A 19,055-nucleotide genomic window follows, 5' to 3' on the forward strand; every position below is an offset into this window, starting at 1 on the left:
CTCAGGAAATTATGAACTCTACTTCCGCATGGGTCGATTTTTCCTCTTCAAATTAAAACACTATCAGCGGCATTGAGGGACAACGACACAAATGAACTATTTACTATTACTAATTTAATAACAAAGCAAATGTAGAACGTGTAAAATAACTCTTCTGATCGGGACCACGCTGTCAGTGGCCTTCAATTAAGATAAACGTAAATAGAGACATTGTATTTTGGTAGGTACACTTGGTGCCCGGAGGAAGTAATGCATGGGGAAACACGGCTATGGTGGCTGCTAAATAAACAAGTAAACGAAAAGCCACCTCAGTTGTTCCTAAAAAAAAACTTTCCACTATCCTTCTGATAGTAGTATTAAGTATTTTTCTATTCCACATATCTGTACATATGGCAAACACGCTGGTAAGTTTAATACTTTCGCTACACTCAAATGCTGAAAGCGAGCAGCTAACGCAATGTTTGCTAACGTTAGCTAGCTATTTTCCAATGTGCGCCTGAGCGAAGCAGACACCGAGATGACTGTGATTAAGGCATTTAATTAGTGATTGTCTCACTAGGATTTCAGGACCCACGTCGACCAGTCATGCAGATATTCAGAAGAATTTGTCAACATTTATTACGACTGCATGGATAAGAAAAGGAGGGTGAGTGATGGTCTTATTTTGTTGTCTGAAATGGAAAACATCAGTATTCATAGCATTTGTATGAGCACATTGGCGCTTAACCGATAGATCGGCATTGCCAATATTAGCCCCAAATTCTAGGGTCACAGATATAAATATATGTATATGAGGTCATATATATATATATATATATATATATATATATATATATATATATATATATGTATATGACGTCATATATATATGACGTCATATATGTATATGACGTCATGTATGTGTATATGATGTCATATGTGTGTATATGAGGTCATATATGTATGTATATGACGTTATATGTATGTATATGAGGTCATATATGTGTATATGAGGTCATATATATGTATATGAGGTCATATATGTGTATATGACGTCATATATGTGTATATGAGGTCATATATGTGTATATGAGGTCATATATGTGTATATGACGTCATATATGTGTATATGAGGTCATATATGTGTATATGAGGTCACATATGTGTATATGACGTCATATATGTGTATATGACGTCACATATGTATATGACGTCATATATGTATGTACATAAGGTCATATATGTATGTATATGATGTCATATATATGTGTATGACGTCATATATGTGTATGACGTCATATATATGTATATGAGGTCATATATGTGTATGACGTCATATATATGTATATGATGTCATATATGTATGTATATAAGGTCATATATGTATGTATATGAGGTCATATATATGTATATGAGGTCATATATATATATAGGAGGTCATTTATTTATATTTATATATATATATGTATATGAGGTCATATATATATATATGATTTTTTTTAAAATAAAATATCAATAAAAGTATTAGCCCCCAAAAGTATTGGTTGGGCTGTAGAGCACTGTATGTATGTTCTTTTTCATGTCATTGATGTCATTGTTGCTGTTACTGTTAACTGTTACAATTTGCTGGCTCTCAGAACTTGACCCGGCTGTACCTGGACAAGGCAACCCTGGTGTGGAATGGGAATGCAGTGTCCGGACAGGATGCTCTGGGCGAGTTTTTTGAGTCACTGCCTTCGAGCGAGTTCCAGGTCCACACGCTGGATTGTCAGCCAGTTCACGGTGAGTGGGGCCTCTCAAAACGCACCCAAGTGCTACTCCTTATTCTCAAATGCATTTCGTTGAAGTGAATGATGTAAATGTGACAGAGCATTAAATATGAAGCAAAGCTGATGTTCCTCTCATGAAGGCATGCTAATCCAGCATCAATATATCCTTTTAATCACAGAACAAGCAACTCAAGGCCAAACTACACTGCTCGTGGTGACTGGTGGGACAGTCAAGTTTGAAGGGAACAAACAGCGTTTCTTCAACCAGAACTTTCTTTTGACAGCTCAGGCTACACCCAACAATGACCAGCCTGTCTGGAAGATTGCAAGTGACTGTTTCAGATTTCAAGACTGGAATAGCTGAGGCTCTGCTCATCTCCGCCTTTTCCTCTAAAATGTATGAATGCTCAGCAGTGATAAATCTTGAAAATCAAGATGCTGTTTGTTTAGTCTTATGTTTTTGTAATAAAATGAAAATTTCATGAAACGCTGAATACGAAAAGATGTTTATTCTCAAAATGTGAACAGGGCATGTGCTCACAATGATGGAGTAATAAATACAAATAGATCACTAGAACAACCAACTGTAAAGTGACTGTCAACATCTGCTCTCTTAAAGTTTTAATGATGCAAATCCATCAACACAATAGCACTTTGAAAAATACATAGAAAACACTCCTATAATATTAAAATGAGCTGAACTTCAGATAACCTTATGATACCAAATTGTACATTATCCTGTTAACTGAGGTAAAATACGCACAGTATTACAGTATGCCAGTTCTGACTAGCGATTGCTAATAAGCATTTCGTAAATGGTAAGTAGTTAAGCATGCTTGCTTTTAAATAAATAAGGTGTCCACAAGAATTCTAATAAGTACTTTATATACAAGCAACCCACTACTTGACAGTTTCATATATTAAAACATTTGTTTATCTTCCTGAGTCATTTATGTTTACACATTTTGGTCTTACTTTCTGAATAAACTGACAAGACAACAAACACAAATAAATCAACAATGGTCAAAAAAAAAAAATGTGGATAGGCAGACATGACCATGAATAACTTTCTCTCCATGATCCATGTCAATGAGTCTCTGGGTGGGGATAGTTTTCCTAAAGCCTCAAGTAAACCTTACATGGCAATTCAGCCATTTTTGTAACAAAAGCGTAAGATATTTGTTTTATATCTAGATGCCACTTGCTTCTGCTTGACTACACAAGTACTGCAGACTGAAGGCACAGTAACATCAGAACTTTACAAAGAGCATGACAAGCCTCCGTGATGATTACAGTTAATATTTTCAATGGATGTAACAACAAAGCATCAGCAACATACGGAGGACGGTGGTACTTATATCAGCTACAAACTGAGTGGCAACAGATTGAAGTGGATGGCAGTTGAGTGCTGTAATGGTCTCGGAACCTTTTCGTGGAGTAAGAGTTGTCATTTGAGTGCACCTCTGTGAGTGACAACAGACCTTCTACACACAAGAATAAAAAGCAGCACATATGGATTAACAGCTACAACTATCTACAACTTCAGATTTGTGTTCCGAAACAGTTTCACCTTTATGCCTATGGTTCACAAACAGCATAAAAATCCAACTGGGTACCATGAAGATTATTTACAGGTCAAAACAGTGGTTATGGTGATAACGGGGAGTCTTGGGGGAAAATAACAAAGTTATTTGCCACCATACATTCTCTCTATGTGATCAAGATAGTGGTTCTTCAGCTCTTTCCTCTTTAGCTTGAACGCATCTGTGACAAGACCAGTCTCGGGGGTCCACGGCTCTGGACTCAGATGAACCTTCACTGGGATCTCAAATCGCTGGAGTTTAACTATATGGATGAAAAGTGAAGAGAAAGAGACAGACATGGTATAGTACAATGAATAATTCTCTACTAAAATACAAGCACATACAGAAAGAACAGGCATAGGTGGAGGTAAAGACAGAAGGGAAGTATGCATAATGCAGCAATATCACAATATGAAAAGATGAGGTCAACTCTTACTATTAACAGCGACCTCCTTGATCGCCTTCAGAACCTCTTTCTCCATGTCGGGGTGAGTGCAGATCTCCTCCCACGATCCCACAATGCCTCTCTGTTTGGCCAATTCTGTCAGCTTTTTCTGGTTGGGAACCACAAAGCTGATCACGTAGTTCTGCTCACTGCAAGGAAGAACATTAGGAACAAGGTTGAGAAAAGGTAATGAATGCTATGATTAAGATGAGCCATTTCATCCATATTTCCAAGCTCTAATCCATAGTGTGTTTTCTCCAACTGCTGCAGAATAATAATGATAATGGAGAAAAACAGCTATTTGTAAATGTAAACAAATATTTGTACTTGTCCAACATACAGTGTACATTACAGAAGACATATACTTAAAGTACAGGAAACAGATTATGTGTTGTCTTGTCATCATAGAAATGTCATACATCGCTGTAAACTGCAATGTTGTTTCTTTACCTACATTTTATTATCTTTATTTCCTGCTTCAGCAAGGTTTTAAACCAGTTTGTTTTTGTTTTATCAAGGTACAAACAGGGAACACTACTCCACCTAGGCGTCTCCTTTGATGTGTGATTGACAGTCATTAAATTAATTACAGTTGACAGGAGGTGACCTCTCAACCTCCACGACGTGTTTGACAGCACAACTTGTGTGAATTCACATTTGGAAGATTTTTTTCCCCCATAATGCTTCCTCAGAGCTACTGTTTCAGCTGTTGGAACACACATGTTAACAGCCTGTTGCAGGGCTACCCACTAAAGATGAGGCACCGGAATCTGCTGCTCTGATTGAGATTGAGACACATTTTTGACTAAACTGATTTAACCCTATAATGCCGTGGGTATCATATTTGAAAAAAAAAAAAAAAATTGTTAAAGGGCCAAATAAAGTCTTCAAATTCAAAAAAAAAATAGATTTTTCTGTCCATTATTTCTTGGGTCAGGCATTATAGGGTTAAATCTATCATCGTCATATCTCAACATCATCAATGTTGTGGTTTGGGCCGGAGTGCATAACTGAGTGAAAGAGTGGCTTCAGATGACTGACATTTATCACACAGTGTTGAGACATAAGAAAAGAATTTAGGAAGCGTGACTTTGGAACAATGCCATCTGTGTATGATGCTGAATTGGATTAAACACTGTTTGGCATTAACAGAATATAAATATGCCTAGTCTATTCATAGGTCAGTTGTTATGTTTGAACCAAATTCTTCTTCCCAACCATATAACTGAAGCGTCCATGCCATCCTGGGATCTATACTTAAAATCACTGGTGCGTTTGAGTTATTTTAGGTAAAGGTAACTTTAAGTTTTATAAATAAAGGCATCTTACTCACCTGTTTGCGTATGCACAGATGTTGTCTATGAGAGAGCAGTTTTTCAGAGCGGACTCGACCTTGCCGAGAGACACATACTCCCCAGCCTGCAGTTTCACCAGATCTTTCTTGCGGTCTAGATGAGAGAATAAAAATCTGTTCATGACAGTTCATGTTGTCAAGTGCAGTTTGCGCGTCAGAGGTTCCAGCCACACTGACTGCAAAACAGTGCTATGAAATTGAGTATGAATAGTGTGCTTTTACAGACACCATCAGATGATAGCTGTAAAGCAGGGGTGGGGAACGTCCGGCCTCCAGGCCGTATGCAGCCCACAAAATGGATTGATCCGGTCGGTGGGGCAATTCATAAATATGAGAAAAGCACCTCAGAAATACAAAAAAGTCTTCAGTAAGCACTTACATTTTTCTGTCATTAGAGCTTGAAGCATGCTTAATTAAATGAGTTGTAAGGACAAATGCTCTTGGACAAAGTTTATGCTCTTTGGTCGGGTTTGGGTGCCCAGCTTTCACAAGACCAAATCATACAGAGACGATGTTCTGCAGGCAAGGTTTGGGGTCATGAGCTAATAGCTAAGAAGCTGAAACCTCATTCAGGAGTAGACTTTGTGAAGGCGAGCCTTGTTGTTGCTGTGGAGCTGCTAGCACCGGATAAAGTGAAATTGTGCAAAACCCCTTCAGGCATTTGATGAGACATGAGATGTTTTAGGATATGAAAAGTAAACTAAATGAACTGAACAGATTTGTTGTTTAATGTGGAAACCAAATCACTGGGCAGCGAAGCAATGACGAGCTCAAAGCTAAGTACAACAACCTCCTTGGTTGCTTGGTAAGCTGGAAGCATGTCCCGAGGATTTTTACCATTCTGAGAAGACTCGCACTGAAGTTGCTTCTCTACGTGGGACAACCTGTTGTGAGCAGCTCTTTTCAAATTGGACTCTTGCAAAGACTGAATGACTGAACCAAACCTGGAAAACCAACTGCCAGTAGCATCATCATCACTACCATCACACCAGACACCGAAGAGAGGCATTCTCAACCATCGCATTAGGTTAATGTGATAGATGTGTTCAATAATTTAGAATGGCCCTCGAAGGATGTTATAAAAATTGAAATGGCCCCTGATAGGAAAATGGTTCCCCATCCCTGCCATAAAATGTAATTGCTTTGAGAGCGAATATACACACCTACTATTTGCAGACAGCCATCCGGATAAACCTCTCCCACATCTCCAGTACAGAACCACCTCTGACCTTTTTCATCCACAAAAAAGTCCTGATTGTTGTTTTCATTTCTGTAGTAACCCATGGTTACATTGGGACCACCGATCAGGATCTCCCCTCTCGGGTTTGGCTCGTCTTTGCTTGTGTAGCCACCTGAGAAAATTGGCAAACGAAGAAGTCAAATAACACATAATTACCCTGCAATTAAAAAATAGTTTTCATCCTGCGTTTTAAGTACAGCATGTACCAACATATTTTTCAGCTTATACCTTCAGCCCAGTCCCTGAGTCTGATCTCACAGCAAAGAAGAGGAGCTCCAACACGACCAGTGCTGATGTCCGCAACTGTATCAAAAGACATAATCTTCTTACAACCTTAATAACACAGTTATTACACTCTTCTTTCTCTACACTTTGCATCTCTTCTTACCTTCTGTGATGGTGCCTGCTCCACAGGTCTCAGTGAGGCCATAGCCTTGGCCCACTGGACAACAGAAGCATACATTCATAAATCTCTGAGTGGCTGCGGACAGGGGGGCTCCTCCAGACAGCATCATCCTCACCTGTCCTCCCAGCAGTTTCTTCACTTTCTGGAACAACAGGCTGCAAAGACAGATGGCTGCGTGTTTGACTTCAAGTTGAACAACTCAATCCCATTTCTCAGGACACTGAAGGAGACATGGTGCTTTCTTACGCATTGCAGAGTGGTGCGTCATAGCCTCTCCTGATCTGCTCGAGTTTATAGTTGTAGCCCAATGTAAACAGCTTCTTCTGAATGAAACTCATTTCCTGCACTTTGCTCATGACATTCTTGTTGATGCGATCCATAATTTCCTTTTAAGGAGAAAACACATAGGTTTTCATTTATACATTTGATGATGAGTGGGTTAAATAAAAACATTGAGTTTCTTAGCAATCAGAGAGAGGAGGAAACCCACAGAGAAGGAGGATAGAGGACCGAATGACGGACAGTGGAAAGAATATAAATGCAGGATTCTTACTGGTACAGCTGCCATCAGGGTGGGTCTGAGCACAGAGCAGTCTCCTTTACTTCCTTTCTTTATCTTAGTGGACTAAAGGGGGGGGGGGGGGGGGGGGGGGAACGAAAAAACAAACAGCTGACGGCACTGATTACATTACATCAACAAGATTAAGCTGATACCAATGTGGTAGTAACCACACCCTGGTATGTTATAAAGAAAGACTCAACGTAACATGCTGTTGGCGCTGGGTATTACCTGGTCTGACAGCGTCTGGGGGGACGAGTAGCCGATCCGACAGCCATATGTGACACAGGAGATTTCAGCGGTCATTTCCAGAACATGAGCCAGGGGCAGATAGGCTATGTAAGTATCATTAGGCCTGTCAGAACACAGGGAGAGGAGGTAAAGGTGAGAGCCAGCAGGCAACATTTTCTGTTCCTCTTTCCAGTTTTCAGACTGAACACAGTACCATCCATTTCCTTACACTTCTAGATAGCTGGCAAGTGACGGTTATTTTGCTCCTGAAAGCCTGTCTTGGCACAATTTGTGAAAAAAATTTAAGAAAATGTTGTTTTGGTAGGACTAGACTAGATAGAAGACTGCAGTGATGTGCTATTCAGTTAGGGCTGTGAAGCTGGGGTTAGAATGGTCAAGGTAACCCCGCAGCTGTGCATTATGTCAAACGAAATCAAAATGACCAATACTGAAACTCACCCGAGTCCAGGGATGCGTTCACACTGGCCTGTCATCCCTGCAATTAGGTTACTGTGGACAATCATGACTCCTTTAGGTCTGCCCGTAGAGCCACTGGTGTACATCACCACGGCCAGATCAGAAGGCTGTGGCTTCACAATTGCTCTCTCCACTGCAATCCAAACAAAACAGTCATTGTCTCATACTTTAAGTGAGTCTTTCATTCCTGAATTATACAAAGAAGCACAACCAAGGCGAGTCAGAGAAATACACACTATTCTCAGGCAGCGCGCCCAGCTCTCGTACGGCCTGCATGCTGTGGATGGACAGTCCTGCTGGGTAGCCTTCTGTGCTCACTTTCTTCTCGTCCACGTAGATCACATGCTTCAGTTTAGGGATCTGTGGAAGCACATTCTGGACACAAAGAGAGGAGAAAGTCGGTATCACAACAGGATGACGACTCACATGATTTCCTTTTATAAATAGGGATTTCTCGCTCAATATTCACTGCCATAATGTTTGTCATGGGCAGGAGCTTTACCTGTTAAATCAGTTACAAATCTAAAAGGTCTGAGATATGATCATATTCAAAGAGATTATTTAAATAAATATTACCCTCTTTAATTAATGCTCTTTTGATCCTCCCTTGAGTATGGCCTCTGGGCAAATGCAGACTTGAACCAAATCCATGCACCCATATAAAACATTCCCTACATTCTTTCCTAACCTTTCTCACACTTATTTGTCCTGATATGACCCACATTTTGTTGTACCTTATTTAAAAAATGGCTCGACGAACATAACATGTTGAAAATAACTGCCATAACAAAGTTAACCTGTCTTTATATAGGAAGCTACACCAGCTTCAAAATACAACTACATAGAGCGACTGAATGCCAGTCAATTAGTGGGAGACAATATGTTTCTCAACAGATACTGTGTTCACTCATCCATCCATCTGGCCACAGGCATTACAGTAGATCTTTATGGGTTCATCATACCAACTTTGGTGTTAATGACAGTGTTTCCCATACACAGACTTTAAGTAGGCAGGCCGCCCAGGTTTAAGATCTGTCCGAGAGAATGACGGCAGATTGTAATGCGACCTCTCCTCTTTAATGTAGGCCTACTTGTGCCATTATTTTGTAAAAGCTTATAAATGCAACTGGTTGGTGCCAACGTCATTTGAAATAGGGTAATATATTGTTTCAAATATTGTCAATAGACACACACAGATACACTGTCATTCTGTGGGAAACCCTGGAAGAAATTATCTATTTAGTCCAAAGTCATCATCTCTGCTTCTGCTTGTTTATTGCTTGTCTTCAAACTTGGGGGACTGGTTTGGATTATGCGCTGTGAGGGATGAACTCACTTTCAGTTTAGTCTCAAGGAGTTCCACGCTGGTGACTAGATGTGTAACTCCGGTCTCGTTCAGTCCAAATGCAATTGCCTCCTCTCCCAGTGTGGCATAGAATGTCACCACTGTAATCAATTCAAAACACAGCAGTTAATACATTATTCACACTTTGTAACATAACATCTTGTAATATACTGCACATACTCACATGGGAAATTGCGCCTGAAGCATGCCTGGGCAGTGATCATCCACTCTGCTCTGGTTTCACAAAAGATTGCAATATTGCTTTTGGGTTGCTGTCCCAGGGCTGCCAATCCATTGCCAAACTGACTGACTATGGTGTCCAGGTCATTGTAAGAGAGCCATCTATACTCTCCCAGGATCAGCTAGCAGGAGATAAGTCAGTTACAACATCAGACTTTATTGTCCTGACGAGCATCCCTAACAAAATTTAAAAAAAAGACAGTAATGGGAATTCTTACCTTTTTAAATACTTTGCCGGTAGGTTGAATCTCATTCTCTTCACTCAGTATATCGCGGGTGCCAAGACACTGTGCTTCTCCAAAGCGCTGCACAGCATGCTCGAACAGCTTATCCAGTGTGTCCTTGCCTGGGAAGTCCTCCCTGGCCAGGGAATCGAAGTGGTCCACAGAGCGGTATGGTCCCTCTGCACGGCCTGAAGTGGAACGGGCCTTTATCCGCTTGGACCGAGCTTGTCTTTCCCCGGCTCCAGTGATGTAGTACCAAGGCAGGAATGACAGGACGGAGTACAGCCATATCAGAAGGTGGATTGGAAAGAGGAGGATAGATTGGAGGGCAGAGTCTAACTGGAGACCCATAGTGTTCTCTGGGAGTGCGTGTGGATGGGAACTGAGCGGCAGTGGTTTGAATGGTGTGCTGGTCCCACAGATGTCTGAGGTGTGTAAGGAGAATTGTGTCAGACAGGAAGACTCACAAAGAAAAAGCCCAGTAACTGACAATTTTAAGAATCCACAAGTGTAGCATGAAAATATTTGGTCCAATGTCCCCCAAATGTTAAATAATACAACAGAATAAAACAGAAAATACCATCAGAAAAGCACCAAAGCATTTTACGAAGTCAAAGCAAAAAAAGTCTGGATTGATTTTCACCCCAGACATTGGTCACATGCAAACAGCTGCCTGGAAGAGGAAGCTGGTTGTCTGGTGGCACACTTCTCACAAAAAACAAAGAACCCAGACAAAATAATGGTTTGTGAAAAGAAGTCAGCTACTTACTAAAGGTAATCCGCCATCACAATCTGAAAGTCATTTACCCCAGTCCCTTGATCATCGCCTCTTACACCCAGGAGGACTGTGCTATGTTGGCTAAGACCTACAGCCAGTACTCATCAGAGACTCACCTCTGTCTTGCTTTGTAAAACAGCCTCTCTTTGTCTATCAGCTTTCAATGCTCAATTATATAGGAGACATCCTACGAGGGTGTGGTTTAACAGTGCAAGCCCCATCCCTTTAAGTATACAAGCCCCTGTCCACCTTTAAACAATAAAGAGCAGATGAAGGTCATGGAAGAGAAGCAGTGTTAAGACATGACCCCTCTGACCAGCCTTGCCACTGTCCAATGACCACAACCCTGTGAGTTATGCTGAGAGGATCGAGCTGCGGACAACCAATGGCAATACTCTTAAAGCTCACCCCACACTGTGTTCAGCGAAAGGCCACTCCAGGGCAAGCCCGGCTCACTATTAACCTCACAGTGCAGGGTGAATGAAGGAGTGAAAACTGACCGAACTACATGTTGCACGTTTAACATCAAAGTGAGTGACTCCATGGTGACAGAAAAGAGGGAATGTAATGTAATCAACTTGTAGCGGATGGCTGTCATGTGGGACCCACTTTCATGTCACAGAACAGACATAGAATGTTATGACCTCCGCAACATTTGATAGAAAAGGAACCTGCTTTTAATGGGTTATCAACATGACTATGTATCTACGCAGCTACGTTATCTTATCTATGACATGTACAAAATCCAAATGTACTGATGTAACCCACCCTCCGTTTCCTGAAGGCCTCTCTTTCCACAGAGTGTGATTCACATTCCAGTGAATCATAGGTCTTATCTACGTCACTCGTGTCTGTGCTGTATAGCTTAAAACACCTGGCTGTACTCCAGAGGGTAAATAAAGACTGTGATGCTAGGTTTGTAGGCCAGAAATTTTGTGTTGGGCCCTTACAGCATTGTGAATTTCAGTTTCCTGCCGCAAACAGTAGTTAACTAACAATCACTCTTATGAAACAAAGGCATACAGTCACTTGTTAAGCAACTTTTCAGAACATTCAAATCCCCTCATTTGCAACGCATTACAGTAAACAAACGGGCACACCTGGGGCGAATGCAAATATTCTGGCACATCTGTCTCAATGAGGATAGTACGGCGAGACTGATCCAGCCTGACCTGTCAGACTCAGACTCAGATAACCAGGCCGAGTAGTTCAAATTTCCTGTCATACGCTTGTCACCTCCGAATGAGTTATTTCTATGGTAACATAACGTAGCCATTTTGGACCCATATTGCTAATGTAAGCCATATAAATTGTCATAGTATAGGCAGGCAGTTGCCCAAATTCAGTGATGGCAGGGTAGTTTCTACTTACAAAACCTTATTTTGAAAATCGCCTTAGAAATAATTACATATAGCTATATTTAATGAACACCACGAAATAAGAATTAATCAGAATATCTTTAAGATAAGATGAGCAGTGAGGTGAATCCAACCTCGTTATACACACGATGTATGGCGGTTATCTGACAATGGGCGAGGAGCGGGACGGAGGACAAAATGATGACAAAAGCCGCCGCACGTTGCTGGTACAGCCCGCATCATTGAGCAACCGTCGGCAACTTGATTAACGTTAGCCTCCGAGGATGTAGCTACAAACCAATTCAACGTTGCCCACTCAATTAACCCTAACATGAATCTACAAACGGATAAAGGCAGTAATGAGATTACAGTCGCCAGCTATAAAGTGATACCCAGCTTAACTGGCAGCCTTGAGCCATTCTTACCTTCAGCAATGAAAACCCGGTCAGTCGTGTCTCTCTTCCCCACAAATGACCGAAAGTTACCTCTTTTCAGGACGTCGAAACCCGGAACTACTACGTCATCTGATTCCATATTTCTGGACCAATGAGCAGCCGAAGCGGATTTGCCCTCGTTTTTTCCCCTGTACGTTACCAACATGAAAACAATGTCATACAGGAAGTAAGCTGTCGGGTGTTATTGACATTGTAGTGTTTGAGCATTTGTTCCTTTGTGTTTTTAAAGGTTGCTTGACTATTTGCATTAGGCGTTATCAGTGAAGACAGAAGAAACACATGACTAATATCATCTGAACGGTTCGTCTTTGAAAAAACAGATATAGCTCCGTTTTTATTTATCTTTCTAAATCATGTTTTTGTGCACGCCAGGAATCATCAGTCGAAGTGCTGTTGGTTTGCTTTATCCATGTTTTATTTATTTATTTATTTGCACCTCTTAAATCTCACTATATACGGTCAATTCTTCAACAATTATTTCTAAACTGTAGAAATTTATATATGCATGAAAACAGTTATCCAAATGTATTTATGTCGATGTCGCCCTCAAGTGGTTGGGAAATAGGAGTAACTTCCTCATTGGAAGCCGAGGAGGGACTGAAAGTGTGCCTTACTTCCCATTTTGTGTCCATCGAGAAGAAACCTAATGTTTCCGAACCTAGCAGAAAAAACTCAGACAGTAGTATCTGCACAGCATTGGATCATGTATTCATTATTATATGTATTCATTATTTCTGTCTTGATTTGTTTAGTTTTGTAAGTGTTTTCTTCAAACATCTTTATCAACAAAACCAATGTACAAGGATAAGACATCACCACAATATATGGGAAGGAATAATATCAGGGTGAATACATTCAAAGTAATACATTAAATACTACAACAAGACCAAAAAACAAACAAACAAACAAGAAAATAAACACTAAATGGATACACATGTAATAGGCACACATGATTGAATAAAACAGGGTAAGATACAATCATGCATCGTGATAGAAAAAACAGGGAGATATACAGGAGATAACAATATAGCCCTTATTGATTATGAAATCAGTGTGCAGCTGAGCGATGAGCTCTACGTGAGAGAGATGCACACTCTGCACGCCTGCAGGGGGCAGTGTTGTCGAGTGAGTAGCGTGGTGGAGGTGCGCGTGTTTTAGGAACCAGAGAAGCCCAAGCCGACACCACTCTGAAACACATGTCATGGTCGGTCGTTTTCAGCCTGTTAACGGGAAAGATTGCCTGATGGATTTCAGTGACACAGTCTGGTGGTGCAGGCTGCCTTTCCCTGCAGATCGAAGGGAACTGTAGCACTGGGGAACCTTGCAAAAGTTCAGGTTGTTGCAAGTTGGATGGCTGAGAGAATGAGGTAGAACTTCGATTTAATGTGCGTTTAATTAGTTGGTGTTTTTATTTTTTATCTGTTCACATTTCTGAGTTTTGCACTGATGGTTTCATAGTGTGTAGCTTCATAAACTTAATCTTAATTCTAATGTAGTGTAGCATCTTACATTTAATCGGGTCTTGAAAATATGTGTTCCTCTCATCATAATCAATACCTGACAATCATTTTTTAATTATCTTTATTATTTAATTCCATTGTTACCGCCCCCACGGACTGTCATTTACGTTAAAACATTCGCACCACAAGGCCGCTGTCCCACGTGTCTCATAGCTGTAGTACAAAAACATCACGAGTGGCCCCTGCAGCTGTGAGTGCTACACATTACCATCCAGACACTGCCTTCATATAGCACATGGTAGCATTCGGAAGCTACTTGTAGCGACGGACACCACCGGGCCCCAAACTCCGTGTATTTCAGTTTTCAGTCTACAAGTTAAAGCTGTGAAACTTAACTTTGGAAACTTAGTTGTAAAGCACCTACAACTTTGAAGTCTTTGTTGAAAGGCGAGCTGTGAGCGAGTGTTATATAGCGAGTTTCTGAACTTTCCAAACACTTGTCCCACTTCGCCATCAGCAGCTAAGCAGCAGCTAGCATGTCGACCGGCACGAATGAAGTTAAAAGCTGCCCCATCCCGACCAGGGTGCTCACCCTGAAGGACTGGTCCCAGCTCCCCGACTGTTACAGCCAGACGCCAGGAGGGACCCTATTCTCCACCACTCCTGGGGGTAAGGACTTTTTCGAGTGCTACGCTTTGTTTCCGAATAATATTGTTTCATATTTAGGCTACTTTTTGTCTTAAACGCGTTCACGCAACAGAAGTACTTTCCAAGCCTCAGTGACTGAAATTCAACAGTCTGTGCATACGTGCAAATACTCACGGCTCAAGGACAAGTTCTCGCGAGAACTTGCAAACAATACACACGTCTAAGACATGTGATTTAAAAAAAAAACATTAGGTTGAAATATAGCTGAGCTTGCCCTAACATAAGCATATGAAAACCAAACTCGAACAAAGTTGGAAAAGTGCTTTGTTGCTCACATTATTTTACAAATTGTCGAGTGGCTGCAGCTCCCGTGATGTCAACAAGTTTGCAGTTGTTTGATGTTTTGGCAAAGTGAACAGTTTTTGTGAACCAAACAATGATGAAGCATGTATGAAGTACTTTTACTACATTTTACTCTTGTTTTTGCAACCAAGACAATACTACATTGTAACACAGCCTTCCAATTGCTGATAGTGGAACAGTAGCAATTACTTGCATATATATAGAAATGGCCAAATACATTTCAAATAAACCTGTCTTTATTTTAACTTTTTTTCCGCACACACATTGAGGTCTGAGTGCACAGTCACTTTGTTGCTGCATCAAAAACACTGACGTCTAAAGACAACAAGAGCTGTCTAACCCGTGACTCGGTATTTGAAGAGGGTGTATGTGACCAGCTGCCAGAACAGCAAAGTGATTGGCAGTGGTGGAGGGGTTGGAGGTTGTCCTATTCGCGCTGTTGTTTTGCTTTGCATTTCAGGAATAGTAGAGAACATTCTGTACAAGTTGAGAGGAGAAGGACATGTCTAATGCATGGGGTGCTGCACTGACTGCTTCTTTTTTTTCTTTTACATACTGTAAGTGGTCAATGCATTGCCTGTGCTATAGCTTGCATTCCAACCCCCTTTCCTCGCCCCAATTCTTTCTCTCCCCCTTTGTCCAGGGTGAACTGCAGTTATTACATAACATGTTTTTCCTCGAAGAGAGGTTGATACTGTACAGAACGGTTCGAACTCCAATAAAAAAAGCTGCAGACCGCTCCTTGAATCAGTCAAGTCCTGGTCAAACTTATCACAAGACGGCCTTTATGACACTATTTTTGCTTGGCCTAAGTCCAACTGGTGGCAGACATGAGACATGTCAAGCACGCTGTTGATGTGGCAAGCTGCAGAGTTTTTTGTGGAGCTTTGAGCTCACAGCTGTGAGATAACTTGAGAAAAGCCATCCCTTGATACATACCTAAGCATGTTGCATCTGCCGTCAGTGGTAAAAGCCGTTACTCAGTCAAAGAACAGAACATGTGGCTTAAATCTCAAGGCCTCTTCAAAGACCGAATGTTTTGTGCTCTGATTTCCTAGAATTCACTGCAGTGGCAGCCCTCATCCCTCCCCTCTGCGCACACACAGGGCCCTCCTTTTTCCTACTCAAATCCCCTCTGGTGGAGGATAATCGTACTTAACTCCTCAGATGTGCACCTTGCCAAGATGCATAGGCACTCTAGTAATAACCAGGCCCTCTTTTTATCCTGTAATTTTCCAGCATTTGGTCTGTCATGTTTGTCTTCAGAGCATTTACTTCACTTCTTTTTCGGAAGTAAGATTTGATGTTTGGTATCCTGCAGGTCAAACACCAGTTTTTCTTTTTTCCTCATTCTCAAACACAGGCACCCGCATCATCTATGACAGGAAGTTTCTGTTGGATTGTCGAAACTCCCCTCTTGCCCGGACCCCCCCGTGCTGTCTGCCCCAGATCCCAGGGGTAACAGTACCTGCTACACACCCCATTGGGAAATTGCAGGACCTCAAAGAGGAGGCTGAGGAGGAAGAGAAGGACATTGCAGGTAAACAAACCAAACAACCACTGATTAGTTCTTGCTTGACTACTTTTCTAGAGTGAAGTAACTTTTACAGAAAACACACATTCTCAAGTCAGTGTGTTCGAACACATACAGAAGTCTGTACCATAACATAGACATATAACAGGTATTACTGAATTCAGCAATCATGTCCATACATCTCATTTCTCATGTTTTTTTAATGAAATCAAAATATCTTCCACTATGTACAATTGTAGCCTTATCTAATAAGACAACTACAACTATGTTGTGTTCCCAGGAACTTGCAACCCTGTTTTTTTCCACAATGAGTCGTCAGTTTAAATTGTCATGAGTGTGCAGTGTGTGCTAATACAGCAGAGAGGTGCAGCATGTGTTCCTCCAGTGCTATGCCTGCATTTTTGCAGCACAGCAGTTGTGCTGTGTTGAGGACTGGGACTGGATTGCTCAGTCATTATCGCCATGTGTCAGTTTAGTCTTTCAGGGGCTGTGCCTTCATCGGCATAACAGGCTTTCAAAACTAGGCCACTGGCTTGGTACTTAGTAATTATTATATATTTCAAACTGTATAAGAGAGGCTTTCTCTGTAATAGTGTCTGCTGTTTTTGTTGCTGAGGGGTTCACAGATGTATCAAGTTATTTGGCAAATGCACAGTTTTACTGAATTTTCTGGATTCCCTCTCCAGAGGATATGACTTGTTGGGGATAAAATACCACATTTTGATTCTCTTGTGGCAGTGTGACCACAGGTTTGGGCTTATGGCAAGTTGAGACAGCTATTTATTATTCAGTGAAATACATCCAACCAATCAATCTGTCCCTCTCCATTCCTCCTGTCAAACTGAAGACCATGGGCCTTAGGTTTGACCTCCTTGTCTGGGTTGACGTACATGGGGTTTGGATTTGCAAGCTACACCCTTTTAGTCAAGTGTTTTTTTTGTCTTGCCAGTTATGCATGTATTGATAATGTCTGTACTTTGTCATTTTCTCTGTAGTCAGTTAAGGTGTGGTTGGGCTTGGGGTGCAAACAGCAACGTTAGCTGCCTGCCGATTGTCAAGTATCTCCACTTTTAATCATTGAACTGTTTCTTCTGTCCCTTTTTTTTTCAACAGACGACAACCAGTTTGAGATGGACATCTGAGCTCCAGTATTACCTCCTGTGGAGAGTTAGTGAAAACGCCTCCAAGGTCATTAATGACTGTAATGCATTACATATAAAGCTTTTTTTTTCACCTTTTTTAAATTAAAGCTTTTGTGAGGAACCAAACAGAATGGGAAGCTAGAAAACTGTAGGGTGTTTTTTACCCTAAATATGTATGTTAAGCAAAGACATGGTATTTCATGGGTTGATGGGTTGCTCACTCACTACAGAGCTGCAGCAGGATTGGAAAAGTCCATTTTGATTTCACTTTTTTTTATCTTTTGTAAATAAGAAAATTGTACAATGTAGCCTATTTTTTAAGTTGGGGAATATGAGATGATTACATTACGACATGTAGAGTTTTTCACTGCAGGCATCAGTTTTGTTTTGTTGTATTTCCCCCAAAAAGGATGGCTAACTTTCTTTGTGATAGGCAAACCTGTGTCTCCTAGTACAGGGGGTCAGGGCCTACTGAAAATCAGCTCCTACTGTTTTGTATGGAGGGAGAGATGAAATGTGAATAATTTCAAATAAAGGCTGTTCAAACTATCAGTAATCACGTGTTTATTTTTTTCATTAAATGTACACCACACTCTGTTTTGAGTGATGTTGACAATGGTGTCATTCTTAGTATCTGTCATCTAACCTGTAATAAAACCATTATGTAGTATTTTCCTATCTCAAAGAGCTGCATGCTGGCGAAGACCTCAACCATGTACCATTTTAACACATTGATAGCACATTTTTAGTGAACTGAATTTGAAGTTTTTAATGTTGTTCTTTCATGACATGAAACTTTGGCCCTTGGAGCTCAAAGCATGCATCTGCATAGAGGGCAAATCCTGTGGTTTATGTCTGTTAATGAGACCTCACTGTGCAGTATAGCTCAGTATTTACATTTCAATTAGCAAGAGCTTGTCTGTAATGGCCTCAGACCACCTTGTGTAATGGAAAAGCATGTGACCTCAGAAACCTACATGTGAAGCACTTAATGAGTTGCATAACCGTGTCCTGTATGGAGTGGTATGTTTTTGTGAACTCCCCTCACACAGCCAGAGCTGGAACATCAGTGTTGAATTGATTAAGCAGTTGCTTTAGTTAAGTCATTTAGCAATAAGGTCAAACTTACGCATGCAAGTTTATGTTGCTCAAGACAGAATATTGAACTGTCTGAATTGTCATAATACATAGCCATATAACATACTCGACTAGCGAAATAGTTCAATAAAACAAAAGATGTAGCTAAAGCTACATTTGCAGACATTTCTGAGCTTCAGGAATGAACTCAAAGCGCACCTTTAGCACATGTTACTGAAAGACTGAAGGCAAAGCAGACCCATGTGCACTGTGTATTCATGGACAGGGTCAGGGCTATGTATGCGTGCTTGTTCCAGACACTGATCTGTAGATTAGGGAGGCTGAATGTAGGAGCAGTCCTGGCCTTAAGGAATGAGGGCAGCTGCAG

The 19,055-nt window shown here is 41.0% G+C and overlaps 3 protein-coding genes across 3 annotated transcripts; 2 read left to right on the forward strand and 1 right to left on the reverse strand.

Moving 5' to 3' along the window:
* The first annotated feature begins 247 nt into the window (after positions 1-247).
* On the forward strand, positions 248-2,614 carry nxt2 (nuclear transport factor 2-like export factor 2). Its single transcript, XM_041943998.1, has 4 exons — positions 248-404; positions 560-646; positions 1,617-1,761; positions 1,928-2,614. Exons 1-4 carry the CDS (start codon positions 390-392, stop codon positions 2,110-2,112), a joined length of 432 nt encoding a protein of 143 aa, XP_041799932.1. The 5' UTR covers positions 248-389; the 3' UTR covers positions 2,113-2,614.
* Positions 2,243-12,474, reverse strand: acsl4a (acyl-CoA synthetase long chain family member 4a). Its single transcript, XM_041943997.1, has 15 exons — positions 12,414-12,474; positions 9,847-10,277; positions 9,573-9,750; positions 9,380-9,489; positions 8,280-8,418; positions 8,026-8,176; positions 7,567-7,690; positions 7,330-7,401; positions 7,023-7,162; positions 6,759-6,931; positions 6,599-6,673; positions 6,294-6,482; positions 5,110-5,224; positions 3,768-3,925; positions 2,243-3,593 (listed from the first exon to the last, which is right to left on the reverse strand). The coding sequence occupies exons 2-15, from the start codon at positions 10,201-10,203 to the stop codon at positions 3,436-3,438; spliced, it is 2,139 nt and encodes a 712-aa protein (XP_041799931.1). The 5' UTR covers positions 10,204-10,277; positions 12,414-12,474; the 3' UTR covers positions 2,243-3,435.
* Positions 12,475-14,138: 1,664 nt separating this feature from the next.
* On the forward strand, positions 14,139-18,142 carry eif4ebp3l (eukaryotic translation initiation factor 4E binding protein 3, like). The gene is made up of 3 exons (XM_041943812.1): positions 14,139-14,572; positions 16,278-16,454; positions 17,562-18,142. The coding sequence occupies exons 1-3, from the start codon at positions 14,440-14,442 to the stop codon at positions 17,588-17,590; spliced, it is 339 nt and encodes a 112-aa protein (XP_041799746.1). The 5' UTR covers positions 14,139-14,439; the 3' UTR covers positions 17,591-18,142.
* Positions 18,143-19,055: the final 913 nt, after the last annotated feature.

Source organism: Chelmon rostratus, chromosome 9 (assembly GCF_017976325.1).
Source record: "Chelmon rostratus isolate fCheRos1 chromosome 9, fCheRos1.pri, whole genome shotgun sequence".
NCBI classification, from domain to species: Eukaryota; Metazoa; Chordata; class Actinopteri; order Chaetodontiformes; family Chaetodontidae; genus Chelmon; species Chelmon rostratus.

Excerpts from the sequence above, each read along its gene's own strand:
- nxt2 (XM_041943998.1), top strand. Across the intron at positions 647-1,616 it reads GCATGGATAAGAAAAGGAGG|AACTTGACCCGGCTGTACCT; the intron begins GTGAGTGATGGT and ends GCTGGCTCTCAG. Across the intron at positions 1,762-1,927 it reads GGATTGTCAGCCAGTTCACG|AACAAGCAACTCAAGGCCAA; the intron begins GTGAGTGGGGCC and ends TTTTAATCACAG.
- acsl4a (XM_041943997.1), bottom strand. The coding sequence starts at position 10,203 with ATGGGTCTCCAGTTAGACTCTGCCCTCCAATCTATCCTCCTCTTTCCA. Across the intron at positions 8,419-9,379 it reads TCCTTGAGACTAAACTGAAA|AATGTGCTTCCACAGATCCC; the intron begins GTGAGTTCATCC and ends CTTTGTGTCCAG. Across the intron at positions 7,163-7,329 it reads CCCTGATGGCAGCTGTACCA|GAAATTATGGATCGCATCAA; the intron begins GTAAGAATCCTG and ends TCTCCTTAAAAG.
- eif4ebp3l (XM_041943812.1), top strand. The coding sequence starts at position 14,440 with ATGTCGACCGGCACGAATGAAGTTAAAAGCTGCCCCATCCCGACCAGG. Across the intron at positions 14,573-16,277 it reads ATTCTCCACCACTCCTGGGG|GCACCCGCATCATCTATGAC; the intron begins GTAAGGACTTTT and ends TCTCAAACACAG. Across the intron at positions 16,455-17,561 it reads GGAAGAGAAGGACATTGCAG|ACGACAACCAGTTTGAGATG; the intron begins GTAAACAAACCA and ends TTTTTTCAACAG.